The following is a 27743-nucleotide window of genomic DNA, read 5'->3' on the forward strand; positions in this document are numbered from 1 at the left end:
ATCCAGGAGATTTTTCATGACAGCACACTAACTGGGGACATTTCTGAACATTCCGCCATTCATTCTCTATGGGAAAAAGTCAACTTTGAGGACTTGTCCTGAGGACACCGTATGTCCGACATGTCCCAAAAGCACAAGCACACTTCTTCCATATGGGATCTGTGATCCTGCCAATTTTCAAGGTTCTAGCTCAAAAACTGCGACCTGTGAAAGTTACCGAAAAGTGGAATAGAATAATAACTAGATAGGCAAAGTTTGTGAACAAACTTTATGTTGGCTTGCAAAGCAGCTGAAACGTTGTTTTGAATGTTGTTGACCTCCTAATGTTAAAGGTTGTTTTAATGTTGATATCCTGCTAATTGATGTTGAAGGCTGTTTAAATGTTGACAACCTGCTAAATGATGTTAAAGGTTGTTTCAATGTTATCACTGTTAAATGATATTCAGTGTAGTGCTAGGGATCAGCTTTTGGGTAATTTCACCAAGTCTGATCACCAAGTCTTGAAAATTAAGAGATTGATGAGATGGAGGGATAGATGAAATGATAGAAGGGGAGGATCGACAAATGCCATCAATATACTTTTCAGGGTAGTGCAAGGCATCAGCTCCTGATTCATTTTACCAAGTTTGATCACGATATCTTGAAAATTAAAGGAGTTATGAAATCAATGGGACCATATGGGAGGATGGAGGGATGAATGAAATGATAGAATGGGAGGATAGACAAATGGCATCAATATGATATTCAGTGCAGTGCAAGGCATCAGCTCCTGAGTCATTTTACCAAGTTTGATCACGATATCTTGAAAATTAAAGGAGTTATGAAATCAATGGGTCCATATGGGAGGATGGAGGGATGAATGAAATGATAGAATGGGAGGATAGACAAATGGCATCAATATGATATTCAGTGCAGTGCAAGGCATCAGCTCCTGAGTCATTTTACAAAGTTTGATCACTATATCTTGAAAATTAAGAAATTGATTAAGTCAATGCATTCTTATGGGAGGATGGAAGGATGAATGAAATGATAGAAGGGGAGGATAGACAAATGGCATCAATATGATATTCAGTGCAGTGCTAGGGATCAGCTATTGAGTCAGTTCACCAAGTCTGATCATTAAGTCTTGAAAATTAACGGAGTTATGAAATCAATGGGTCCATATGGGAGGATGGAGGGATGAATGAAATGATAGAACGGGAGGATAGACAAATGGCATCAATATGATAATCAGTGTAGCACTAGGCATCAGCTACTAAATTGACTGGTGTGGTTGATGCTGATGTATTTGGCTAAAGGGGTAGTTGCAGTTGAGGGGTAGTTTAGCTGTTGGGGTAATTATTGCTGAGGGGTAATTGGCTGTGGGGTAATTGATATTGAGGGGTTATTGACCTGTTGGGGTTATTGTTGTTGATGGATATTAAGATTACTGTGTAGTTCCTGTTAAAAGCTTGTTTAGATGTGGAATGTTTTGTTGAGGGGGTATTTACCTTTGGTGGGGCAATTACTGTTGAGGGGCTATTGGCATTGGGGTACTTAATGCTGATGTATTTGATATTGTTGAAGGCTATTCGTTTAATGGGGTTCTTGATGTTAAGAGGTAATTTAGCTGTTTGGGGCAGTTACTGCTGAGGGGTAATTGGCTGTGGGGTAGTTGACATTTAGGGGTTATTGACCTGTTGGGGTTATTGTTGTTGATGGCTATTAAGATTACTGTGTAGTTCCTGTTAAAAGCTTGTTAAGATGTGGATTTTTTTGTTGAGGGGGTATTTACCTGTGGTGGGGCAATTACTGTTGAGGGGTAATTGGGTGTGGGGTAGTTGACATTGAGGGGTTATTGACCTGTTGGGGTTATTGTTGTTGATAGCTTTAAAGATTTCTGTGTAGTTCCTGTTAAAAGCTTGTTTAGATGTTGTATTTGTTGTTGAGGGGCAATTACCTGTGGTGGGGCAATTACTGTTGAGGGGCTATTGCCATTGGGGTAGTTAATGCAGATGTATTTGATATTGTTGAAGGCTATTTGTTTAATGGTGTTGTTGCGGTTAATAGGTAATATAGCTGTTTGGGGCAATTACTGCTGAGGGGTAATTGGCTGTGGGGTAGTTGATATTGAGGGGTTATTGACCTGTTGGGGTTATTGTTGTTGATGGGTATAAAGATTACTGTGTAGTTCCTGTTAAAAGCTTGTTTAGATGTGGAATGTTTTGTTGAGGGGGTACTTACCTGTGGTGGGGCAATTACTGTTGAGGGGTAATTGGTTGTGGGTTAGTTAAAATTGAGTGGTTGTTCAGTTATACAGTTAATACTGCTACAGGGACTGAGGGAGAGAAGAGGTTCCGTGCGTGTGTGCTCCATCTGCTCTATCTGCCCCTCTGATCCATCTGCCCTTCTGCCCCATCTGCTTTATCTGCCCCATCTGCCCGTCTGCTCCATCTGCCCCGCTGCTCTACCTGCCCTGCTGCTCTACCTGCCCCATCTGCCCCTCTGCTCCATCTTCCCCATCTGTTCCTCTGCTCCATCTGTGTGTGTGTGGTGTATATGTGTGTGTCTGTGTGGAGTGGGTATGAGAGAGATGCATGTGTGTGTGCGTACGTGTGTGAGGGGGAGGGGGAGACACATTCAACATAACTGACACCACTCTGAGTGGAGGAGCCTCGTTTAATGTGATTTGCACCCTCCGAACAAACGGTCGTAGTTCGGGCTCTATTTAACGTATCGTTTAACCGAAGATATTGTATGAGAGAGGACCCCTGGCTGATCATTTTGCTGTAATTTGTGTATTGTTTGACCCAATATTTTCTGATTTATGACAAGTTAAAAACAGGCAAATTGTGAAAAATCCCTTAACTGAAACACGGTCTCTGCCACTGTAGACGCCTTGTTTAATGTGATTTGCACCCTCCGAACAAACGGTCGTAGTTCGGGCTCTATTTAACGTATCGCTTAACCGAAGATATTGTATGAGAGAGGACCCCTGGCTGATCATTTTGGTGTAATTTGTGTGTTGTTTGACCCAATATTGTCTGATTTATGACAAGTTAAAAACAGGCAAATTGTGAAAAATCCCTTAACTGAAACACGGTCTCTGCCACTGTAGACACCTTGTTTAATGTGATTTGCACCCTCCGAACAAACGGTCGTAGTTCGGGTTCTATTTAACGTATCGCTTAACCGAAGATATTGTATGAGAGAGGACCCCTGGCTGATCATTTTGGTGTAATTTATGTGTTGTTTGACCCAATATTGTCTGATTTATGACAAGTTAAACACAGAGGCAAATTGTGAAAAAGACAGTTCTGATTTTGAGAAATTAACATGGGAGTTAATGGGGCAGTTTTCTGTGTCTAGTGCCAAACAAATGCTCATAACTCTAAAAGTAATTAATAAAATGATTAGATATTTTGGCGTTCCAGAAAGGACAAATATCTCTCTCATTTAAAATTTAAATTGAGCTTCTAGATGAAAGTGGAAGGAATTTACAGCTGTTTATCCAGGAGATTTTTCATGACAGCACACTAACTGGGGACATTTCTGAACATTCCGCCATTCATTCTCTATGGGAAAAAGTCAACTTTGAGGACTTGTCCTGAGGACACCGTATGTCCGACATGTCCCAAAAGCACAAGCACACTTCTTCCATATGGGATCTGTGATCCTGCCAATTTTCAAGGTTCTAGCTCAAAAACTGCGACCTGTGAAAGTTACCGAAAAGTGGAATAGAATAATAATAATAAGACTAGATAGGCAAAGTTTGTGAACAAACTTTATGTTGGCTTGCAAAGCAGCTGAAACGTTGTTTTGAATGTTGTTGACCTCCTAATGTTAAAGGTTGTTTTAATGTTGATATCCTGCTAAATGATGTTGAAGGCTGTTTAAATGTTGACAACCTGCTAAATGATGTTAAAGGTTGTTTCAATGTTATCACTGTTAAATGATATTCAGTGTAGGGGAGGATGGAGGGATGAATAAAATGATAGAATGGGAGGATAGACAAATGGCATCAATATGATATTCAGTATAGTGTTAGGGATCAGCTCCTGAGTCATTTTACAAAGTTTGATCACTATATCTTGAAAATTAAGGGATTGATTAAATCAATGCATTTCTATGAGATGGGGGGATGAATGAAATGATAGAACGGGAGGATAGACAAATGGCATCAATATGATATTCAGTATAGTGTTAGGGATCAGCTTCTGAGTCATTTTACCAAGTTTGATCACTATATCTTGAAAATTAAGGGAGTGATTAAGTCAATGCATTCTTATGGGAGGATGGAAGGATGAATGAAATGATAGAAGGGGAGGATAGACAAATGGCATCAATATGATATTCAGTGCAGTGCTAGGGATCAGCTATTGAGTCAGTTCACCAAGTCTGATCATTAAGTCTTGAAAATTAACGGAGTTATGAAATCAATGGGTCCATATGGGAGGATGGAGGGATGAATGAAATGATAGAACGGGAGGATAGACAAATGGCATCAATATGTTATTCAGTGTAGTGTTAGGGATCAGCTCCTAAGTGATTTTACCAAGTTTGATCAATATATCTTGCAAATTAAGGGATTGATGAAATCAATGCATTCCTATGGGAAGATGGAGGGATGAATGAAATGATAGAAGGGGAGGATAGACAAATGGCATCAATATGATATTCAGTGCAGTGCTACACATCAGCTCCTGAGTCATTTTACCAAGTTTGATTACTATATCTTGAAAATTAAGAGATTGATGAAATCAATGCATTCCTATGGGAGGATGGAGGGATGAATGAAATGAAAGAAGGGGAGGATAGACAAATGGCATCAATATGATCAGTGTAGCACTAGGCATCAGCTACTAAATTGACTGGTGTGGTTGATGCTGATGTATTTGGCTAAAGGGGTAGTTGCAGTTGAGGGGTAGTTTAGCTGTTGGGGTAATTATTGCTGAGGGGTAATTGGCTGTGGGGTAGTTGATATTGAGGGGTTATTGACCTGTTGGGGTTTTTGTTGTTGATGGCTATTAAGATTACTGTGTAGTTCCTGTTAAAAGCTTGTTTAGATGTGGAATGTTTTGTTGAGGGGGTATTTACCTGTGGTGGGGCAATTACTGTTGAGGGGTAATTGGCTGTGGGGTAGTTGACATTGAGGGGTTATTGACCTGTTGGGTTTATTGTTGTTGATAGCTTTAAAGATTTCTGTGTAGTTTCTGTTAAAAGCTTGTTTAGATGTTGTATTTGTTGTTGAGGGGCAATTACCTGTGGTGGGGCAATTACTGTTGAGGGGCTATTGCCATTGGGGTAGTTAATGCAGATGTATTTGTTATTGTTGAAGGCTATTAGTTTAATGGTGTTGTTGCGGTTAATAGGTAATATAGCTGTTTGGGGCAATTACTGCTGAGGGGTAATTGGCTGTGGGGTAGTTGATATTGAGGGGTTATTGACCTGTTGGGGTTATTGTTGTTGATGGCTATTAAGATTACTGTGTAGTTCCTGTTAAAAGCTTGTTTAGATGTGGAATGTTTTGTTGAGGGGGTATTTACCTGTGGTGGGGCAATTACTGTTGAGGGGTAATTGGCTGTGGGGTATTTTACATTGAGGGGTTATTGACCTGTTGGGGTTATTGTTGTTGATGGCTATTAAGATTACTGTGTAGTTCCTGTTAAAAGCTTGTTTAGATGTTGTATTTGTTGTTGAGGGGCAATTACCTGTGGTGGGGCAATTACTGTTGAGGGGCTATTGCCATTGGGGTAGTTAATGCAGATGTATTTGATATTGTTGAAGGCTATTAGTTTAATGGTGTTGTTGCGGTTAATAGGTAATATAGCTGTTTGTGGCAATTACTGCTGAGGGGTAATTGGCTGTGGGGTAGTTGATATTGAGGGGTTATTGACCTGTTGGGGTTATTGTTGTTGATGGCTATTAAGATTACTGTGTAGTTCCTGTTAAAAGCTTGTTTAGATGTGGAATGTTTTGTTGAGGGGGTATTTACCTGTGGTGGGGCAATTACTGTTGAGGGGCTATTGCCATTGGGGTAGTTAATGCAGATGTATTTGTTATTGTTGAAGGCTATTAGTTTAATGGTGTTGTTTCAGTTAATAGGTAATATAGCTGTTTGGGGCAATTACTGCTGAGGGGTAATTGGCTGTGGGGTAGTTGATATTGAGGGGTTATTGACCTGTTGGGGTTATTGTTGTTGATGGGTATTAAGATTACTGTGTGGTTCCTGTGAAGAGCTTGTTTAGATGTGGAATGTTTTGTTGAGGGGGTATTTACCTGTGGTGGGGCAATTATTGTTGAGGGGCAATTGGCTGTGGGGTAGTTGACATTGAGGGGTTATTGACCTGTTGGGGTTATTGCTGTTGATAGCTTTAAAGATTTCTGTGTAGTTCCTGTTAAAAGCTTGTTTAGATGTTGTATTTGTTGTTGAGGGGCAATTACCTGTGGTGGGGCAATTACTGTTGAGGGGCTATTGCCATTGGGGTAGTTAATGCAGATGTATTTGTTATTGTTAAAGGCTATTAGTTTAATGGTGTTGTTAATGTTAAGAGGTGATTTAGCTGTTTGGGGTAATTATTACTGAGGGGTAATTGGCTGTGGGGTAGTTGATATTGAGGGGTTATTGACCTGTTGGGGTTATTGTTGTTGATGGGTATTAAGATTATTGTGTAGTTCCTGGTAAAAGCTTGTTTAGATGTTGTGTTTTTTTTTTTGTTTTTTTTGAGGGGGTATTTATTTGTGGTGGGGCAATTACTGTTATGGGGCAATTACTGTTGAGGGGTAATTGGTTGTGGGTTAGTTAAAATTGAGTTGTTGTTCAGTTATACAGTTAATACTGCTGCAGGGACTGAGGGAGAGAAGAGGTTCCGTGCGTGTGTTGTGTGAGCCTGTGGGGATCTCCCTTACGGAATGTTCAGTTCTGAACATTCCGCCATTCATTCTCTATGGGAAAAAGTCAACTTTGAGGACTTGTCCTGAGGACACCGTATGTCCGACATGTCCCAAAAGCACAAGCACACTTCTTCCATATGGGATCTGTGATCCTGCCGGTTTTCAAGGTTCTAGCTCAAAAATTGCGGCCTGTGAAAGTTACCGAAAAGTCGAATAGAATAATAATAAAAAAAATAAGAAGAATAGGGAGAACAGTATGTTGGCTGCTTCGCAAGCCAACATAAAAAAGAAGAATAGGGAGAACAGTATGTTGGCTGCTTCGCAAGCCAACATAATAATAAGAAAAAGAAGAATAGGGAGAACAGTATGTTGGCTGCTTCGCAAGCCAACATAATAATTGGATATAGAGCAAAATAAATGGAATTGGGGGGGGGGGAGTATAATGTCATTGCATTGCTGGCTTGCTGAGGAACACCTTGAGCTGAACGTTTGAGCTGAATGTTGTGTCTGCAGAAATCTAACCAATGAGCACCAGTGATCCTCCTGTGTGAATAATGGTGACCAGCAATCTGATGCTGCGTTGCTGTTTCTAAAGTTTTAACAAATTACAGTGATCAGTATTTTAGAACTGCTATGTCAGCATTCTGACCTAATTTCTGCCTCAGACTAAGCAGCTACTGAAAGCATTGAAGAAATGACAACTAAATCTGCTGTAGCCTATTTATTAGTTATTAAATGTAAAGTTATTTTGTTCGTTAAATTATCTCGAGTATATGTTTAGTAAAGATATTCCAATATAAAGTTTTACACTGTCCATATTGTGACTTAGATAAATGTCTGCTTATATGTAAGAAGCCATTCATGCTATAGTTCCATATTTCTTGTCTTTGAGCGCAAGGAAACCAAGGCTCTTAGAAGCAATGTTAAGACTCCTAACCATGAGGCGTTTTTTTTGCGTGAAGCGTTAAATCCATGCAAATATTGGTTATATCAGCTTAGGTCAGTAGCTCAGGGTAAATTCTATGTGTTACATCTATAAATGTAACCTAGTGTGTACCTAATGTTTTAGCAAATTAATGAGCCAGTATATCACAGTAGGAAACAATTTGGAAAAAAAACGTGAAAGAGTGCATCGTGTTTATTAAATGAAGGACTTTCTACTTCAAATATTAAGAATGCCTGATGTTTGAGCGAAGCCGTTTGAATGTAATGTGCAGCTTTTTATGGCTAAAATGGCTCAAGCAATTTTTTGCCCCTGCTGCACGAATAGGGCACACACCATTTGATAGGTTGCTGTGTCACGAGCTCGGGAGCGAGCATAAGAAGACTGCACTGGGGGCGCGCGAGACATGACAGTCGCCATTTTATTTTGAAAAATCAAACTGAACTGTGGAGAAAGCGACCTTTTATCTGTCAAGATTGAGACGAGAAATATAAGAAAATGATCATCAGCACATAATTTGTATGAATCGAGGTAACACGTGTATTTGCTTTGTCTCTTTTTTGGCCGAATCACATACTGTGATACATTTGATTATTATATGTTATCTCATGGCATTGCACAGTTGGCTAACGCTAGCTTGGCCAGCGCTAACGTACAACTTGGCTAGCTAAGCTAAGCTAAGATGCTAAAACTGCTGCATCAAGCCAACCAGCGCTCGCAAATGAACTAGTGAGTGAGGGGCAGCATGCCCGGGCTATCTTTACTATCACACTGCTCACTTAACCAAAATAAGAAAAACATTATAATTTTTTTATAATTAATAAGAAAAGAATTATAATTCTCACGAAGCCACTCGCGAGTAGTTTGTAACCCGGGTCGCGTTTTCGCTGTCTAGCTAAACCGCTCGGCTAACACGTCAACACCGACGTTGGCTGGCCGGCTAGCCGCGGTTCGCTGGTGTTGGAGCGGCGCGGAGCTGCGAGGCCCTGCTGCTGCTACAGCCGCCCCCGTCGCCCTCGCAATTAACCCCCGCTAACAATGCGCAGTGTTCGGTTAGCTAGCGAAACGACGGGCTGACGTTTCCCCTCCAGCTGCCGTTCGCCCGGGTGCTCGAGCTAGCCACACGCTCGGCTAACGCTGCCTGTGGCCGGGTGCGCTCGGCTCGGTTTGGAACAATAGTTAGCCTGCTGGGTCTGTCGGGGCTGGTGGTCCCGTAGCTAACGTGAATTTTACCCCTGTAAGTATTAGCCAAGTCGGCTAGCTAGCTAGCATAGCTACCTAAATACACGGGAAGTCATTAATATATATTTTTTGTCTAAATTGTAACACCAAGTTGAGGCATACGTGATTTATATTCTCCACAGGAGAGTCAAGTGGCTGTAGTTTAACACGAGCTATCTTGTCAGATATTAAACGACTGTGGCAACTTGTTAGCGAACGGCTGTTCGACAGACGTGTTGCCCACCGATGACTTCCCATTTTACTGTAGTGAGTAAGTGACTGTAAATGTAATTACTGCGGTTTTAAGTGCACATCACCAGTGATGTCCTGTGTCGTGTTGCGCTGCGGTGGTCCGCCTGCCGCTCCTGGATCATTTCACGATAAACGTTTCAGCCAAGTCGACCAGCTAACGCAGGACAGCAGTTAACTAGCTGGCTAGCTTATTAGCCAAGTTGTACCATGTCACATTATTCAAGAAATCACCTCGCTAACTTGACACAGCTCGTTTTTTTAACCAACTAACGTGGATTGATTAACGTCTAACGTTACTTGTGACATTTAAATCATGTCGAGTGGGTCTACTAGACACTTAACCGTGTAAGGTCCCCATCATTTAGTTTGGGTTGAGTGCTACCTGTAATGTTTTGTAGAATTGCTAATGTTGGCCTGCTAATGTGTGCTATCGAAAGTTTACTCACTTGACCAACCAGCTTGGTCACCTGGCACATGCTTTTCGATTTCTCTTCTAGCCACAAATTTACATCTTTAAAATACCGGGAAGCTTTGGGTTCCATTTTTAAATATATGTTTAACGCTAGAGTTGGCAAACTTGACAAGACATCACGTACAGTACGGCTGTTTAAGGAGCGTTTTGGATTTCCAGCTAGCCAGACAGCCAACATCGTCGCAGATTTCGATTGTTTTTGTCTGTTGCGCCGTAAATTAAAATTTGCGTGTCTTTTAATAAAAGTGTGAATTGTACGTGCATACTGATATCTGCATGAGCGATGCAGTCCGCAATTATGGCGGTAGGCAATTAGTCGAAGATTAGTCGATTGCGTTTTGGCATTTATTAGCTACAACTACATTTAGAGTCGCCCCCCCCCCCAACCCCCAAAATGAAATTCAAAATGTCACATTTTGACATAATTAACGGGAGTAGTCGAGTAGTTTGTGTGTAACAAACTGCTTTAAAACTTTCCTTATGCCAGTAAAGTTTTTTCAATGCTAAAGGGCAAGGCCTTAGACCCGGGAGTTAATATGGCTTCCGGATATGCAGCAGCTACACCGTTAAGTTTCGTTGTACTGTAGTGCCTTCCGCCATAGTTGTATCAGGTAGAAATGTAAGCACTTATATTCATTGCAGAGAATATGCTAAACGTTTTTAGTGTTATGCATGTTATTAAATGCGTATAAAAATTCTGATTATAAATGTGATGTAGATCTGTTTTTTATTGTATTAGAGATTTATGTTCACTTATTTCTCACTATTTACATTATTCTTCTGTTTTCCTTCCCAAAATTGTATAGATGTCCAAGTTGAAATTGCACTGAGGGACCTTACACTGAATCAGGATCCACTGGTAGAAGCAGCTTGTTGGAACACACGGACATTTTAACACCTTTGGGGGGGGGGGAGCAGAAGTAACCTATCACTGAAGTGACTAAAGGGGAATAATGGTGATTTTGCGCCGGGCTCGGCCGCCTGCTTCCGCCCCAACCAGCAATGAATCTTGACTCGCTCTCGCTGGCTTTGTCTCAAATCAGCTACCTGGTGGACAATTTAACTAAGAAAAACTACAGAGCCAGCCAGCAAGAAATACAGCACGTGAGTTACATTTTTACTAATGATGGGGTTGGTTTTATGGGGCCGTAGTTGCTAGAATTCATGGACATGAATTTAGCTGAAGAACACAGTAATTGGAAAATTTGTCCAACACTCCCCAGCAACATTCCAAGCCTTGTTCCTGTTCTAGCTGAAGGACTTGTGAGAAGTGTTTTACTGACTGATGCTGTAATGGTGTTAAGTCAGTGGAGAGAATTATTGCTTGTTGATGGACCTGGACCATACTTGTGCTCTTCCCATCTGTCTCTCCATCTCGTAGATTGTGAATCGTCACGGCCCTGAGGCAGACAGGCATTTACTACGCTGTCTCTTTTCGCATGTCGATTTCAGTGGCGATGGTAAAAGCAGTGGTAAAGATTTCCACCAGGTATTTTTTGCAGTGCATAATTTTTCATAAGTATATAATTTAAATGTATGTGCTTGAGGGATAATGGGGCATCCTTGGTGTTTGACTGTGATACAGTCAAAGCTTCTCTGCTGCATTGCAGTGTAAAAAATATCCTAGAATAAATGCAGATTTGTTGCGTATGTGCACCAAGCAGATAATTGATTCATATTTGAACGTCCTTGGAGCACAAACCTGCACCTCAATGCTTATGGTGCACCAAATGGTAATCTCGTAATCACCAGGGACGTGGTTCCCCCACAACAGGCATGACGAAATGCAGGTCGAACCAATTTAGTTAATAATTTACTGGTTATCGGCATAAAGCACCATGCAGCACTGTGTATTGTTCAATTTGTTAAGTCAAAAGTTCCCAGAGTGACTATTGTTTTGATTACTTTTTATAGAAACAATGTACACCTGTTCACACCCATGATCTTGCTGTTGAAGGTTCTGCAGGCTGTGTGTCCTTCCAGTGCTTCATGCTCTGCTTTTTGTTCATCCGTTTGCCACAGACACAGTTTCTGATCCAGGAGTGTGTGTCTCTTATCACGAAGCCAAATTTTATTTCGACGCTGTGCTACGCCATTGACAATCCTCTGCATTATCAGAAGGTAACCTTGTGCCGTCTGTATTGTTATCCTGCCGGATGCAGTTTTAATGAAACCTTGTTGCATGTTTCTGAAACTGTCACCAACCATTAGCCATAAATTAGTTTTTCATGTTGGTTTTTCTACATTCCCCCCACCCAGAGTTTGAAGCCTTCGCAACATTTGTTCCCACAACTTAGTAAAGTCCTTAAACTAAGCAAGGTTCAAGAGGTAAGAGATGATCACTGTATTGCGGTAGCTAATCTATGCAGAGCTTGTGTGCGCTACTGTGTGTGCTCACTGAAGTATGCTCTTTCCTATGTCGACCCACGCTGTGGTGGACCAGGTCATTTTTGGCCTTGCTCTTTTGAACTCCAGTAACACAGACCTTCGAGGGTTTGGTAAGTGTTTGGGGCCCTTCCTGCTATAGGTTTAGCCTGATGAGTGTTAACCCTTGAATACAGTTACAGCTTTTTTCAGTCTTTGAATTGCTAAATCTCTGCTCTGGGCACTTTTTAATTTGGTTTTAGTTTGTCTCCTGCTGGTTTATTGCAGTGTTTTTCTTGCAGGGTTATGTGAATGGGTGGGATGGGCGGGCGTCTTTGTTTTTTTTCATCCACTTGTCCTTTTTATTTTGGAAATCCCAAGTCCTAAAACATGTGCAAACCTTAAATACACAATGTTGTCTTTATTTGTTGTTGGCGGGGACAGTGTTCTTGAATACTTTGTGTCTGAAGCTGCTTCCCAACCACCTTCTCCACTCTGCCAGCCGGCCAGTTTGTGAAGCAGAAGCTCCCGGACCTCCTGCGCTCGTACGTGGACGCCGACCTCGGGGGCAGCCAGGAAGGTGGCTTCCAGGACATTGCCATAGAGGCTCTGCACCTGCTGCTCTCTCACCTGCTGTTTGGGCAGAAGGGCTCCAGCGGAGTCGGCCAGGAGCAGATCGACGCCTTCCTCAAAACACTGTGCAGAGGTGAGGGCCTGTGGCCTGGCCCACGTGAAGGGCCCACGTGAAGGGCCCACCTGGGCACGGGTGCCAGTTCTTGCTGTGTGTGAACTTGAACAGATGCTTTGAGTAAAGTCCTTTTGGGGGGGGAATGACCTCAGATAAGCATACACTACTACATACTAGATGTTGACAAAACATTATCTGGATTACTAGAACCTATAAATTACTGGACCTGTAATACCTTGTTGTATTTTCCTAGGGAATTAATTGTAGCTGTTGCTAACAGCATTTTTGCTGTCAGATGTATTTAGCCAAGTTATTTCCTAGTGGATGAACAAAATATGATCTATGTAAAGTAAATTGCTCAGTGCTGTGAAACCATGGACAAAGGAAGAGATGTTTGATGCAGGGTACACCAGAAGGATACTCGCTAAAGATGTCATATTTACACCTATAATAGGGAACTGTGCTGGAACTGTGCTGGGCTTATGCTGTTTGTCAGTCTGTGGAATAAGCTATGCGATTATTGTGTGTGTGTGTGTGTGTGTGTGTGTGTGTGTGTGTGCGTTCTTGGTGGCAGGTTTGTGTTGGTCTGATGGTAGCAGCTGGTATATGCTCTGCGTTTGTCTGGCATCAGTCTTATTTGGGGTGGGTGTGGGTTAATCTGGTGTTGCCGGCGGATTTATGGTGTGTGCGTCATTCTCTGGCATTAGCAGTGTGATTGGTGTCTGTGTGTGGGTCATTAGTGGCGGGATAGTTGTGCGTGGGTCTATAGCATCAGCAGCGGGTTAATGCTGTGCACTGGTCTGTAGAATTAGCAGTGGGTTCATGCTATGCTCGCGGGTCTATAGTGTCGTCACGCCTTGTCCCTTGTCCCCTCCAGATTTCCCGCAGGAGCGCTGCCCTGTGGTGCTTGCACCACTTCTCTACCCTGAGAAACGGGACATTCTCATGGACAGGATCCTGCCAGACTCTGGAGAGTTAGCCAAGACCATGATGGAGAGTTCCCTTGCAGAGTTTATGCAAGAAGTTGGCTATGGCTTTTGTGCAAGGTGCTTTTTATTTTGCGCATACGGTTCCTTTGTCCGACGCCACGGGAGGCGCGTGATGTTTAACGTGTTGCCTGTGGCTTTGTGTGCAGTGTCGATGAGTGCAGGAACATTATCCTGCAGTATGGGGTGCGTGAGGTGACCGCCTGCCAGGTGGCCAGAGTGCTGGGCATGATGGCCCGCACACACTCTGGCCTTTCTGATGGAATCCCACTCCAGGTACTGTCCACGCGTCGTCGACGTGCCCCTCTGCAGCGCTGCGTGCGCCTGTCCCTGCGTGGGCCCGTCGTGGCGGGGTGCCCAGCGAGCTTTTCTGATTTCTGCTCTGCTTTTACTGCAGTCCATCTCCGCCCCGGGCAGCGGCATCTGGAGTGATGGGAAGGATAAAAGCGACACTTCTCAGCCCCACACCTGGAACGTGGAAGTTCTCATTGATGTTGTTAAAGAGCTCGTAAGTCCTGTTCACTGCTCTTTGGTGCATAGTGATGAACTTAATGTTTAGTATTGGCTGGCTGTTACTGCAGTAAAACAGTTTTAGTCTTCACCATTTAAAACATTTTGGTCATGTTTATTAGCTAACTTTATTATTCCTTTTTTAAATTGACTTTGTTCTTTAATTTGATTTGTTTCCTGTCAGAATCCCAATCTGAATTTCAAAGAGGTGACGTATGAGCTGGACCACCCAGGCTTCATGATACGGGACAGCAAGGGCCTGCACATAGTGGTTTACGGGATTCAGCGGGGCCTGGGTATGGAGGTGTTCCCCGTGGACCTGGTGTACCGGCCGTGGAAACATGCAGAAGGGCAGGTAAACGGCCTCGCACGACCCGTTCACTCTACGCCGCTTCACTCTTCCAGAGTAGTTTAGTTAGAATCGGTTTTCCACGCTGTGGAGAGCAATGAAGCGTTTAGTGTGATTGCCTGATTAAGTACTGGTTGTTGGGTCAGTTCCTGCAGTCGTGGAACTCTCCATCTCACTCCCTCCCTCTCCTTTTGCAGCTCTCCTTCATCCAGCAGTCCCTCATGAGCCCCGACGTTTTCTGCTTCGCCGACTTCCCTTGTCACACGGTCGCCATCGACATCCTCAAAGCTCCACCCGAGGATGACAACAGGGAGATAGCCACATGGTCTGTGCCTCCCCGTAACGTGACGTGTAACTCTGCCCCTAGAGATAAAGTCCTCACGAAATACATCCGTGTTGGTCGCAGAGTCTGTTCCGTTTAGCTTCGTTTAGCTGCCGCGACTAGCGTGGTTTTACACGCGCGCGTGCGTTCCTGAACTCACGGGAGGCGTGTGGTTTGCCGTGTTGACAGGAAGAGCCTGGACCTGGTGGAGTCTCTGCTGCGCCTGTCTGAGGTGGGTCAGTACGAGCAGGTGAAGCAGCTCTTCAGCTTCCCCATCAAGCACTGCCCCGACATGCTGGTTCTGGCGCTGCTGCAGATCAGCACGTCCTGGCACACGCTGCGGCACGAGCTCATCTCCACCCTCATGCCCATCTTCCTGGGCAACCACCCCAACTCTGCCATCATCCTGCATTACGCCTGGCACGGGCAGGTACGGCCGCCGCCCCCTCTGACTCTCTCTCCAGAACTGCCTCGCGGTTCTCGGCTTCGCCGAGGGTGACGTTGGGTCTCTTCCTCTGCTGCTCCTCTTCTAGGGCCAGTCTCCCTCCATTCGCCAGCTCATCATGCACTCGATGGCGGAGTGGTACATGAGGGGGGAGCAGTATGACCAGGCCAAGCTCTCCCGCATCCTGGATGTGGCTCAGGACTTGAAGGTGGAGCCGCTCTTCCGTAAACTCCACCCACACACGTAATGCCGAGCATGCGCACTGACTAGATTGCTCACTCCCCTCTCCCCGCCCCTCCCAAACCCCGCCCCCTTCTGTGTTCCAGTCTCTGTCGATGCTGCTAAATGGTACTCCGTTTGCCTTTGTTATTGACCTCGCTGCACTCGCCTCTCGCCGCGAATACCTCAAACTAGACAAATGGCTGACTGATAAAATCAGAGAGCATGGGGTAAGTGTGTGTGTGTGTGTGTGTGTGTGTGTGTGTGTGTGGGTCACGCCACTCGTTAGAGTTGATCAGTGGTGTCGGGTCAGCGAGAGATTAAAGTCCTGTCGTCCTGCATGTGATAGGAGCCCTTCATCCAGGCATGCGTGACCTTCCTGAAGAGACGCTGTCCTACCATCATGGGCGGGCTGGCCCCGGAGAAAGACCAGCCCAAAAGCGCCCAGCTGCCTCCTGAAACCCTGGCCACCATGTTGGCCTGCCTGCAGTCCTGTGCAGGGTAAGGACGTAAATTGTAACGAATGAACAGTCTTGAATCAATTGCACTTTTCACCCTTGTGCTGGTGCAGTGCGGTAGATGACCTGTAGTACGCGTAGTGTGACCCCTGTGCTTTGCTGCTGAGCAGGAGCGTGTCTCAAGAACTGTCGGAGACCATCTTGACCATGGTGGCCAACTGTAGCAACGTGATGAACAAGGCTCGTCAGCCTCCGCCCGGCGTCATGCCCAAGGGACGGGCCCCCAGCACCAGCAGCCTGGACGCCATCTCCCCGGTACACCACCACACCCCTCCCCACCTCCACAACACACCACCCAGTGTAGGGTCTGAGTTTAGTTCTGTAAGGCTACCACACTGCAGGTGAAAGCGCTCCTGGTCCTGATTTATGTCCTGAATCTGAATTTGGCCAGGACAGATCATGCTCATAAACCCCCATATGTAAAGCAGCATTACTTCAAGTGACACTCCAGCTGTGTTGCAGCCAGATGCCACTTAGTCTGCCGTTCATAGCGACCACTGGCCTAATGGTCATGTTAATAAGGCTGCCCGGGAACTTGGCAGCACAGGACTTAATGTTCTCTCTGGAGTCATGGCGACTGCTTCACTTAAAGGGCTGCGTCTTGATGTGTCTGCAATGTATGCTGTCCATCTCGTCTTCCTGCCAGTGCCTAATGTTGATCGATATCAAACCGGATTGATGTTCAAGTCGCATGAAATCCAGTGCATGCTGTGATTCACATGCATGTTGGATTTCAGTATCTTGTATGAAAGTTGATCAGATTCAACTCTGAAAAATACCAAATTGATACCTGTTATCACATAGTGTAAAAATGGGTTTGGCCCACTTCTGCTTCTCAGATTGGTATCTTACCTATGCACTCGCATTTGCCACCCTTTATTAGTAGTGTTTCTGGAGTTTTTTCCATATACCATAGTTGGCGTTATTGGTTAGTTAATGGTTTAATGTCTCCTGCTTGTTTTCAGGTGGACCCCCTCACTGCAATGGGCTCTCTAAACCTGGGCAGCTCAGCCAGCACCCACACCCAGAACATGCAAGGTTTCCCCACGCCGCTGGGATCCGCCTTCAGCAACCCCCAGTCCCCTGCCAAGGCCTTCCCCCCTCTCACCAACCCCAACCCCAGCACGGCCTTCGGCGGCATCAGTGGCCTCTCCTCCCAGCTCCCAGGTGCCTCTGAATATTGTAAATAAAGCTTACCTCAAACCAATCCACAACCTTTTTTGCTGTGGCATCTACTTTTTTGTGTGTGTTTTTTTTTACTAACTGCAGTGATGTGTTGTGATCAGGTCCGCTGGGTTCCGGCAGCTTGAGTGGCATTGGGTCGAGCCTGGGCATGCCAGCGGTGAGCAGCGACCCGTTTGGCCCGCGCAAGATGAGCACCCCAGGGCTGAACCCGCCCACCTTCCAGCATTGTAGGTTGAAGCCCTGAAAGTGGTGGTGTGACTGAGCCCGGGTGCCTCGGCTGTGTTTCCTCTGAATGTGAACCTCCCACCCCAGGCAGTGTTCCTGTGGCTTACAGACACTTTTAAAGGGTGCTAAATTGCAAATGTATTTGTACTACCCTCTATTTTTGTATGTCTCCAGAGGAAATACAGATCAGTCTACATTACTGTGAGATTCTCCTTGCCAACCAGCTTGTCCAAAAGTACAAGCTTGTTTTGTGCAGTCACTCAAAATTCTGGTGTCTGGAAATGCTATATAGATATATTTTAAAAAGCTGCTTGGCAAGAATCGGTTACCTATTTTGACCTTGTGCACACTGTCTGTTTGTTAGTCATGCGTCAGAACGGTACCACTCTGCTCCAGAGACGTATCGCCACCATCCGGCAAAGCTCAGTTCCATCTGACTCCCATGTTTAGATGTCTTGGAACAGATTTGTGAGGGTTAGGGTTGGATCTCGACTCTGCAGGGGACTAAATCTCATCCGAGATCTCTGCTCTAGAGCTTGGCCTGTATTTATAGTGACGGTCATGTTGATGACGGTGCTCAGATGGTGCCTTAAGGTCTTCTCTGCCTCCTCCCCCAGCTGACCTCTCTCAGGTGTGGCCTGAGGCCAATCAGCACTTTAGTAAGGAGATCGACGATGAGGCCAACAGCTACTTTCAGAGGATTTACAACCACCCACCTCACCCCACCATGTCTGTGGATGAGGTGAGCTCACATCCCCATTGGATCTGTGCGTGCGCTTTGTAGCAGCGTCATTCTCTGGAGACTGTCCGAAATTCACACATTTCTGTCCGTCCTGTCCGTCCCAGGTGCTGGAGATGCTGCAGAGGTTTAAGGACTCCAACATCAAGCGTGAGCGGGAGGTGTTTAACTGTATGCTGCGCAACCTGTTTGAGGAGTACCGCTTCTTCCCCCAGTACCCAGACAAGGAGCTGCACATCACGGCCTGCCTGTTCGGCGGCATCATCGAGAAGGGGCTGGTCACCTACATGGCGCTGGGCCTCGCCCTGCGATACGTTCTGGAGGCACTGCGCAAGCCCTACGGCTCCAAAATGTATTACTTTGGAATCGCTGCACTAGATCGGTTTAAGAATCGGTAAGGGCTTCAGTTTCTGTTTCTGCAATACTTTGGCTGTTTAGGATTCTGCATGCATGTCTGGATTATTTTTAAAATGAAGGCTCTGTGGAAGGTATCCCACACCAATGAGCAATCTAGGTGATCCATTGAGCAAACTAGGTAATCCAATGAGAAGTGGTTCTGTTTGTGCTTAAGGTTCATTAGATCCTGTTTTGTAGGTTGAAGGACTATCCACAGTATTGTCAGCATTTGGCTTCAATAAGCCATTTTCTGCAGTTCCCTCACCATTTGCAAGAGGTAAATGGGTTTCTTGTATATTTTTCTTAATTTTGCCTGCTGTTAACCAAAAGCTTTTTTCCATTCTAACCCTACAGCACTTCTAGATTAATAAGTCCGGTTGTGTCTTCCATGTCCTGTGTGTACAGTATATTGAGTATGGGCAGCAGTCCCGTGACCCTCCGGTGAAGATGCAGGGCTCCATCACCACGCCGGGCAGCTTGGCTCTGGCCCAGGCCCAGGCCCAGTCTCAACCAACCAAAGCACCTCAGCCAGGCCAGGCTAGCACCCTTGTGACCACCACCACAACCACCACCACCGTTGCCAAAACCACCATCTCCAGACCTACCGCAGGCTTTAAGAAGGATGTGCCGGTGAGTAACACGATCACAATTGGTGCTTGCTGGAATAAATGCAAGGATTTGATTGTTGGTGCAGTCCTATTGTAGTGTGGTTCTGTGACTGAGAAAGGAGAAGCAAGATGCGCAGCACGCTGGTGATTAGTGAGAATTCTGGATCCTGCTTCAAAAAGCCGAGCCGTGTTTGTGAGGATGTTCTGTAATGTACGTCTGCTTTTTGACCCACAGCCTTCGATCAACACCACAAACATAGACACACTGCTGGTAGCGACAGACCAAACCGAGAGGATTGTAGAACCCCCAGAGAACGTGCAGGAGAAGATTGCTTTCATTTTCAACAACCTATCACAGTCTAATATGTCTCAAAAGGTACAAAAGTGGCCCACACACACACACACTGCAACCCCACCTCCCCAAAAGTCTAAACATGGCATGGTACCCAAACGTAACTCTGTTTTGTGTGTAAGGTTGAAGAGCTAAAGGAAACGGTGAAGGAAGAGTTCATGCCGTGGGTGTCTCAGTACTTGGTGATGAAACGTGTTAGCATTGAACCAAACTTCCACAGTCTCTACTCCAACTTCCTCGACACACTGAAAAACCCAGAGTTTGTCAAAATGGTTCTGAACGAGACGTACAGGAATATTAAGGTAACTGCTCCGTCGTGCTCCGACCATAACCCCCTCCCCCCAAAGCTCGTCTGTCAAGCAGCTCATTTCTGCATTTGTTTTTTTTTTTCTTTTTCTCTCTTTAGGTCCTCCTGACCTCTGACAAGGCAGCTGCTAATTTCTCTGATCGATCCCTGCTGAAGAACTTGGGTCACTGGCTCGGCATGATCACCCTGGCTAAGAACAAGCCCATCCTCTATACCGTGAGCTCTTCCTCCGAATCCTGCTCTGACATTCATATTAAACAGTGGTGATCTGTGCGTCTGTATGGAGGGGTTTTTTTTGCAGATGTGTTGACGTCATTGCTGTGGCTCTGTGCAGGACTTGGAGGTGAAGTCTCTGTTGCTAGAGGCGTATGTGAAGGGACAGCAGGAGCTGCTCTATGTGGTCCCCTTTGTGGCCAAAGTGCTGGAGTCCAGCCTGCGTAGCGTGGTAATCCATCTCCACCTACACACACTATGGTTTTGGTATCTGGTATCGGGCTACTGTGTCATGCTTTGTTATAAGGCTTTGACCCTGTACTTAAAAAAAAGAGAGAAGGTAGAAAAGGTTGGAAATCCTAACCTGTGAGTGAAGGTTTTGTGTAATGCTATAAGCATTTTAACATTTTAAGTTGTAATTTAGAAACCACATTGTAAATTAAAACCACAAGAGCACTGAACGGCGTGGGGGGGGGGGGGGTGTTTTTCCTCCAACCCGCCTAGTGACTTGAACAGCAGAAGAATGAACGCCTTAGTCACAGTGTGGTTTTGTGGTGGTTCTGTAGGTGTTCCGGCCACAGAACCCTTGGACCATGGCCATCATGAATGTATTGGCTGAGCTACACCAGGAACATGATCTAAAGGTCAGTGATTCTTCAGCCACTTTAATGTGGTGGTTTGGTTTTCTTACACCTTCTACAACATTCTGCAGTGTCTGTCTTCAGTACCAATGTAAAAGTCCATTTCTTGCCGTTTCTCTATACAGCTCAACCTGAAGTTTGAGATCGAGGTGCTGTGTAAGAACCTGTCTCTGGACATTAATGACCTGAAGCCAGGAAACCTGTTGAAGGACAAAGAGAAGCTCAAGAGTCTGGAGGAGCAGCTGTCCGCACCAAAGAAGGAGACCAAGCCACCGGAGGAGATTCCTATAGTCACTACAGGAGTCCAGTGTGGGTGTCTGCATGCCTGCTTAGTGTAAAGAAGCATAACACTGTTGTGCCTATACTTTCACACCCTCTTGAGTAAATTACTCGTTTAAGTAGAGATACATGCGAGTTGGTTGTTAGGGAAAAAAAATTGAGGGAACAGAAAAGATTCAAACTTAACACCTCTGTCTGCTTCATGTTGTACATTTTGTATTTCCCGTGGCGCTCAGGGACATGGTTGGTTGTTTGTTTTTAAATGCACTTTCTTCTGTTAGCAGCTGCCCCATCTGCTCCTGCTTCCACGGCAGCCACCTCCACCACCGGCCCGCCCACCCCACAGTTCAGCTACCATGACATCAACGTGTACGCACTGGCAGGCCTGGCGCCACACATCAACATCAACAGCAACGTGAGCTTAACTCGCCCTCCTCACCGCTTAGCGCTCGGATCGTTACCTCACCAGTACATCAGGTGTGTGAGGAGCTCACGCGTGTGTTGACGTGTTGCGTTCCCCCTCCGGTCCCGGGAGCAGGTGGCCCTCCTTCAGGCGCACCCCCAGCTGAAGCAGTGCGTGCGGCAGGCCATCGAGCGGGCGGTGCAGGAGCTCGTGCACCCCGTGGTGGACCGCTCCATCAAGATCGCCATGACCACCTGCGAGCAGATCGTGCGGAAGGACTTCGCCCTGGACTCGGAGGAGTCGCACATGCGCGTCGCCGCCCACCACATGATGCGCAACCTGACGGCCGGCATGGCCATGATCACCTGCAGGGAGCCGCTCCTGATGAGCATCGCCACCAACCTGAAGAACAGCTTCGCCGCTGCGCTCAGGGTGTGTGGTCACGCTCGCCAGCCTCCGCGTGGTGGTTTCTTGTGATTTGGGAATCCCAACGTGAGGGAGATGAACGGTAGAACTGGGCCAGGCGGTGTGTGTGACGTCGGAGGCCGTCGAGGCTCTGCTGCGGTCACTCACGCTGTGTGTGTGTGTGTGTGTGCGCGTGTGTGTGTGTGTGTGTGTGTGTGTCCCTCTCCAGGCACCCACGTCCCAGCAGAGGGAGATGATGGAGGAAGCCGCCGCCCGCATTGCGCAGGATAACTGTGAACTGGCTTGCTGCTTCATACAGAAGACGGCTGTGGAGAAGGCTGGACCAGAGATGGACAAGAGACTGGCCACGGTGAGGACGCTCGTCTTCCACACTCCTTAAACCCTAGTGTCCTGTGTGGAGGATGGGGGGGGCATCACATCATCCTAGCCAATGAAATTAAACGTCTTAACGTGTGTGTGCCGTAGGAGTTTGAGCTGAGGAAGCATGCCCGTCAGGAGGGCCGACGCTACTGTGACCCCATGGTGCTCACCTACCAGGCTGAGCGCATGCCCGAGCAGATCCGTCTCAAGGCACGTCCGCCCCACCCCGAGCCCTGGGCCTTGGCCACAGAACGCTCACTGCTGCATAAGGTTTCAATTCAACCTGGTGGAAGTCAGGAGTTGGGGGTGTGTGTGTGTGTGTGTTAATGTGTCTCTGCTCCACAGGTCGGTGGTGTGGACCCTAAGCAGCTGGCTGTTTATGAGGAATTTGCCCGGAACGTTCCGGGGTTCCTGCCCAGCAACGATCTGTCTCAGCCCACTGGGTTCCTGGCTCAGCCAATGAAGGTACGTTCCAGACTGGCTTAACATTTCCTGCCTAATGTTACTAATTAGTTTAATGTTTAGGGTTATGTTTGTTTGAGTGCCTTGTTTGCTAAGTGATTAGGTCCGTTTGTAAGGTCCACATTGCGAGGTTTTTACGTGTGCAGGGTGTTGCTCTGGATCCTCACGCGTCCCCCACTCTGCACCTACAGCAGCAGGCGTGGCCCACCGACGACATGGCCCACATCTACGACAAATGCATCTCGGACCTGGAGCAGCACCTGCACGCCATCCCACCGGCGCTGGCCATGAACCCGCAGGCCCAGGCCCTGCGCAGCCTGCTGGAGGCCGTGGCCATGGCCCGAAACTCCCGCGACGGCATCACCGCCCTGGGCCTGCTGCAGAAGGTCAGTCCTTCTGGTTCTGTTGCCTCTGCTCCCCTTCTGTGATCTATTTAATGGGGGTTTCCCCCTAGGAATGTATCTCAGTCCTCCTTCTGTCTCCTCCTCCCACGTCCAGGCCGTGGAGGGTCTGCTGGACGCCACCAGTGGAGCGGACGCGGACCTGCTGCTGAGCTACAGAGAGTGCCACCTGCTGGTGCTGAAGGCCCTGCAGGACAGTCGCGCCTACGGACCGCAGTGGTGCAACAAGCAGATCACCAGGTCACTCTCTAGCCCCGCCCACCTGTCCCGCACGCACCCGGTGTCGCGCTGCCGTTCCTAACGTGGCGTCGAACGTTGCAGGTGCCTGATCGAATGCCGCGATGAGTACAAATACAACGTGGAGGCTGTAGAGCTGCTGATCAGGAACCACCTGGTGAACATGCAGCAGTACGACCTTCACCTGGCCCAGGTGAGACGCCCCGCCTCCTCACGCCTCCCGCACTACCCAGGGCGCTGTTGGTTTTTGAAAGTTTTGTTGTACTTTTTAGTTAAAGCATGTGTAGAGTTTAAGATGTTTAACGCGCCCACACCCGCTGCCCCGACAGTCGATGGAGAACGGGCTGCACTACATGGCCGTGGCCTTCGCCATGCAGCTGGTGAAGCTCCTTCTGGTGGACGAGCGCAGCGTCAGTCACATCACTGAGGCCGACCTCTTCCACACCATCGAGACCCTCATGAGGACCTGCGCACACTCCCGAGCTAACGCACCCGAAGGGTTAGAGCACGGCTTGTATATCTCACACACTCCTCTCCCCCAAGATTAGACTTGGCGACCGGCTTTGCAAGCACTGCATTTGAGCCACGTCTGGTCTTTTGCAGACTGCCCCAGCTCATGGACGTGGTCCGCTCCAACTACGAGGCCATGATCGACCGGCACCACGGCGGGCCCAACTTCATGATGCATTCTGGGATCTCGCAGGCGTCGGAATACGACGACCCTGCGGGCCTGCGCGAGAAGGCGGAGTATCTGCTGAGGGAGTGGGTCAACCTGTACCACTCTGCAGCTGCAGGCCGGGACAGCACCAAGGCATTCTCTGCCTTCGTGGGCCAGGTGAGGAGACGGTGCACCCCTGCAGGGTGGGGGAGTGAGCACTAGCGTAATATTACCAAGTTGGGAATCCACCTAGATGAACAAATCATGGTTTGGTTTATGGATCTTGTTTTTGGTAAGACTATCTTGGACCAGCTACTTTCACCATCGCTCCTATCTCACCATGATGCGTGTTCCCCATCACAGATGCACCAGCAGGGCATCCTGAAGACGGACGACCTCATCACGCGTTTCTTCCGGCTGTGCACGGAGATGTGCGTGGAGATCAGCTACCGGGCCCAGGCGGAGCAGCAGCACAACCCGGCCGCCAGCGCCGCCATCATCCGCGCCAAGTGCTACCACAACCTGGACGCCTTCGTGCGCCTCATCGCCCTGCTGGTCAAACACTCGGGGGAGGCCACCAACACAGTCACCAAGATCAACCTGCTCAACAAGGTGAGTAGGAGGGACGCTCCGAACTGGACACCAGTGGGGGGGGACATGGTGATAAGCTCAGGGCAGAAGTCTTGTTGTCCTAGTGGGTCTGAATCAGCTGGTGTGCGTAAGCAGACATGAGGGATTTGTTGCCTTTGGCTGTGCGGAGTTATCTGACCTTGAGTGAACCGTGTGCTGTGGTAGGTGTTGGGTATCGTGGTAGGCGTGCTGATCCAGGACCACGACGTGCGGCAGACGGAGTTCCAGCAGTTGCCGTACCACCGCATCTTCATCATGCTGTTGCTGGAGCTCAACGCCCCAGAGCACGTGCTGGAGACCATCAACTTCCAGACCCTCACTGCTTTCTGGTAACGCCGGCCCGCCGGAGCTCGCTTGGCGTGGCACAGCGGGGCTTCCACAGACCTGTTTGCCATGTTCCTCCTTCTGTTTTAATGTGTTTTACTAGCAAGAGACTCTCAACGCTTTAGGTGAAAGCTAAACCAGAGTTTTGTATAACTGCAGAACGGTGTGATCTCGTACTGAAATGTTTGGGGTTTTTTTTTTTTTTGTCGTTAAAGCAACACCTTCCACATCCTGAGGCCGACCAAGGCCCCGGGCTTTGTGTACGCCTGGCTGGAGCTCATCTCCCACCGCATCTTCATAGCCAGGATGTTGGCTCACACCCCGCAGCAGAAGGTACCCCGGCTGCCCGATGTACCCACAGAACGCTGGGAACGTTTGGGTTCATTTCATGCCATTGGTGTCGCGTTGCCACAACCTTAAACTCCTCCCCTCCCCGTTCTTCTGTAGGGGTGGCCCATGTACGCCCAGCTGCTCATCGATCTCTTCAAGTACTTGGCGCCCTTCCTGAGGAACGTGGAGCTTAACAAACCTATGCAAATCCTCTATAAGGTACGAACGTACTCGATGGCTCCATCAGCCTTGTGTGGTGTGGCCGCAGTACGTCGCTTTTTCAGCAGTGCAGCAGTGATCCCTTCCCTTGACCTCACGGGTCATGTGCTTTTGTTTCAGGGCACCCTGCGAGTCCTCCTTGTCCTGCTGCATGATTTCCCAGAGTTCCTGTGTGACTATCACTACGGCTTCTGTGACGTGATACCGCCCAACTGCATCCAGTTGAGGAACCTGATCCTGAGTGCCTTTCCCCGCAACATGAGGCTTCCAGATCCGTTCACTCCGAACCTAAAGGTGGTGCTCTGCCTTGGCCTGCTCCCACATCGTAGTGCCGTCTCTCACGCCGCAGCGTCATCCAGATGTCCCTTATGACGGGCTACATGTTTCATTAAACAATGTCCACGTTGTCGTTGTCCTGTGCTAGGTGGACATGCTGAGTGAGATCAACATCGCGCCGCGCATCCTCACCAACTTCACCGGTGTGATGCCCTCTCAGTTCAAGAAGGATCTGGACTCGTACCTGAAGACCCGTTCGCCCGTCACCTTCCTCTCCGAGCTGCGCAGCAACTTGCAGGTAGGGGGCGCCCCGCTTCCCAGGAGCTCTTCGTGGAGGGGAGATTTGACCGCGTTCAAGCGTTTTTGTTTTTATTTCTTGATGCGCCAGGTGTCCAACGAGCCCGGTAACCGCTACAACATCCAGCTGATCAACGCCCTGGTGCTGTACGTGGGCACACAGGCCATCGGCCACATCCACAACAAGGGCAGCACCCCTTCCATGAGCACCATCACGCACTCGGCACACATGGACATCTTCCAGAACCTCGCCGTGGACCTGGACACCGAGGGTGAGGAGGGACGCGTGCGCATACCACCCTGCTTCATGCTGCAGGACTTCAGTTTAGTGTTCCCACCGTGGGCTTCCACGGCTGTGGCCGCTGGCCTTGTGGTGGTCCGCCACTTTATCCTCCTTTCTTCTCCCCCTCCCCCTCCCCCAGGGCGCTACCTGTTCCTCAACGCAATAGCCAATCAGCTGCGTTACCCGAACAGTCACACCCACTACTTCAGCTGCACCATGCTCTACCTGTTTGCTGAAGCCAATGCTGAAGCCATTCAGGAGCAGATCACCAGGTAGGCCACGCCTCCTCCCACTCATGGATGCATCCTTCACCCTGGACCAATGGCATGAGTGATTCCAATAAGGCAGCGTTAAAAACGCCATTGTATACATGCTACTTTTTCTCCAGTGGCAGTTGGTGCTGCCACTAGCTTTGTGAGCCATGCTAGCGTCTGGAAACGGCACGTGTGACTAGCCCCTCTGGCCGGGGTTGCGTTTGAGGCCTGCTTGGATCGGTGAGGTTTTGATTGTGTGCTGTGATGCAGGGTCCTGCTGGAGAGGCTGATCGTGAACAGGCCGCACCCATGGGGGCTTCTCATCACCTTCATAGAACTCATCAAGAATCCAGCCTTCAAGTTCTGGAGCCACGACTTTGTACACTGTGCCCCAGAGATCGAAAAGTGAGTTGCTTCCTCTCCCTTTTTGTACTTTTATTTTATAGCTTTTGTGCTGCTAAAAATGAATGTGATGTTCATTGTGTGTGTCAGGCTGTTCCAGTCGGTGGCGCAGTGCTGTATGGGGCAGAAGCAGGCCCAGCAGGTGATGGAGGGCACAGGTGCCAGCTAAGCTGCAGGAGCCTGGTGTGAAACCCCGCCCCTCCTGTCAGCCCCTCCTCCACCCCTCCACTGACACCGCTCTCTCGTCCAATCATCTCAAAGCTCTGCCAGCACTGGACTCCCTTCCACCTTGGACCAGGACCGCCTCGTACTCAAGACTAAAGGGTTCAGGGATGTGTGCGTTTTTGTTTTGGTTTTTTCCTCCTTTCTTTTTTTGCAAGTGGAAGGCATGCTGTTAAAAACAAACAGTCTAAAAATTGTTTCAGTGTAAATATTAAGAAAAGGGACTTTCTAAGCAGTTTTGGCATAACCTTCCCCTTCCCTCAGATCTGACACAAGCATGAGTACATGCTTCAACACTTGAACACTTGGTGCGCACAGTCTTACCCCGCTCTCTCGCAACTCCCCCCCCCCCCCCCCCCTCTCTCTCGACCCCCCCCCCCCCTCTCTCTCGACTCCCCCCCCTCTCTCTCTCTCTCGACTCTCCCCCCCCCCCCTCTCCCTCTCTCTCTCTC

General features: G+C 47.8%; 1 protein-coding gene across 11 annotated transcripts; it reads left to right on the plus strand.

The window, feature by feature from the left end:
- Positions 1-8196: 8196 nt before the first annotated feature.
- cnot1 (CCR4-NOT transcription complex, subunit 1) lies at positions 8197-27650 on the plus strand. Of its 11 annotated transcripts, none has more exons than XM_077022035.1 (49): positions 8197-8347; positions 10568-10865; positions 11143-11250; positions 11784-11882; positions 12021-12089; positions 12205-12259; positions 12628-12831; positions 13691-13859; positions 13949-14075; positions 14197-14307; positions 14494-14664; positions 14856-14983; positions 15170-15410; positions 15514-15633; positions 15752-15874; positions 15994-16145; positions 16273-16417; positions 17128-17344; positions 17449-17574; positions 18190-18314; positions 18419-18705; positions 18906-18983; positions 19103-19337; positions 19551-19691; positions 19790-19969; positions 20074-20190; positions 20309-20419; positions 20754-20831; positions 20954-21137; positions 21389-21522; positions 21646-21942; positions 22145-22285; positions 22402-22506; positions 22642-22761; positions 22905-23144; positions 23257-23399; positions 23481-23589; positions 23726-23895; positions 24000-24231; positions 24418-24666; positions 24850-25013; positions 25224-25341; positions 25456-25557; positions 25678-25851; positions 25982-26131; positions 26222-26402; positions 26553-26685; positions 26938-27072; positions 27160-27650. In XM_077022035.1, exons 2-49 carry the CDS (start codon positions 10764-10766, stop codon positions 27236-27238), a joined length of 7179 nt encoding a protein of 2392 aa, XP_076878150.1. In that variant the 5' UTR covers positions 8197-8347; positions 10568-10763; the 3' UTR covers positions 27239-27650. The 11 variants fall into 11 exon arrangements, with proteins under 11 accessions (XP_076878150.1, XP_076878151.1, XP_076878152.1 ...); XM_077022036.1 differs by having other exon boundaries at positions 22950-23144; XM_077022037.1 differs by having other exon boundaries at positions 17128-17329; positions 18906-18984; positions 19113-19337; positions 22950-23144.
- The last annotated feature ends 93 nt before the right edge of the window (positions 27651-27743 follow it).

Source organism: Brachyhypopomus gauderio, chromosome 11 (genome assembly GCF_052324685.1).
Source record: "Brachyhypopomus gauderio isolate BG-103 chromosome 11, BGAUD_0.2, whole genome shotgun sequence".
NCBI classification, from domain to species: Eukaryota; Metazoa; Chordata; class Actinopteri; order Gymnotiformes; family Hypopomidae; genus Brachyhypopomus; species Brachyhypopomus gauderio.

Coding starts and splice junctions, on each gene's coding strand:
- cnot1 (XM_077022027.1), top strand. CDS start 10,764: ATGAATCTTGACTCGCTCTCGCTGGCTTTGTCTCAAATCAGCTACCTG. Junction 21,138..21,388: donor AGTCACTACAGGAGTCCAGT/GTGGGTGTCTGC, acceptor TTCTTCTGTTAG/CAGCTGCCCCATCTGCTCCT. Junction 24,667..24,849: donor AGATCAACCTGCTCAACAAG/GTGAGTAGGAGG, acceptor GTGCTGTGGTAG/GTGTTGGGTATCGTGGTAGG.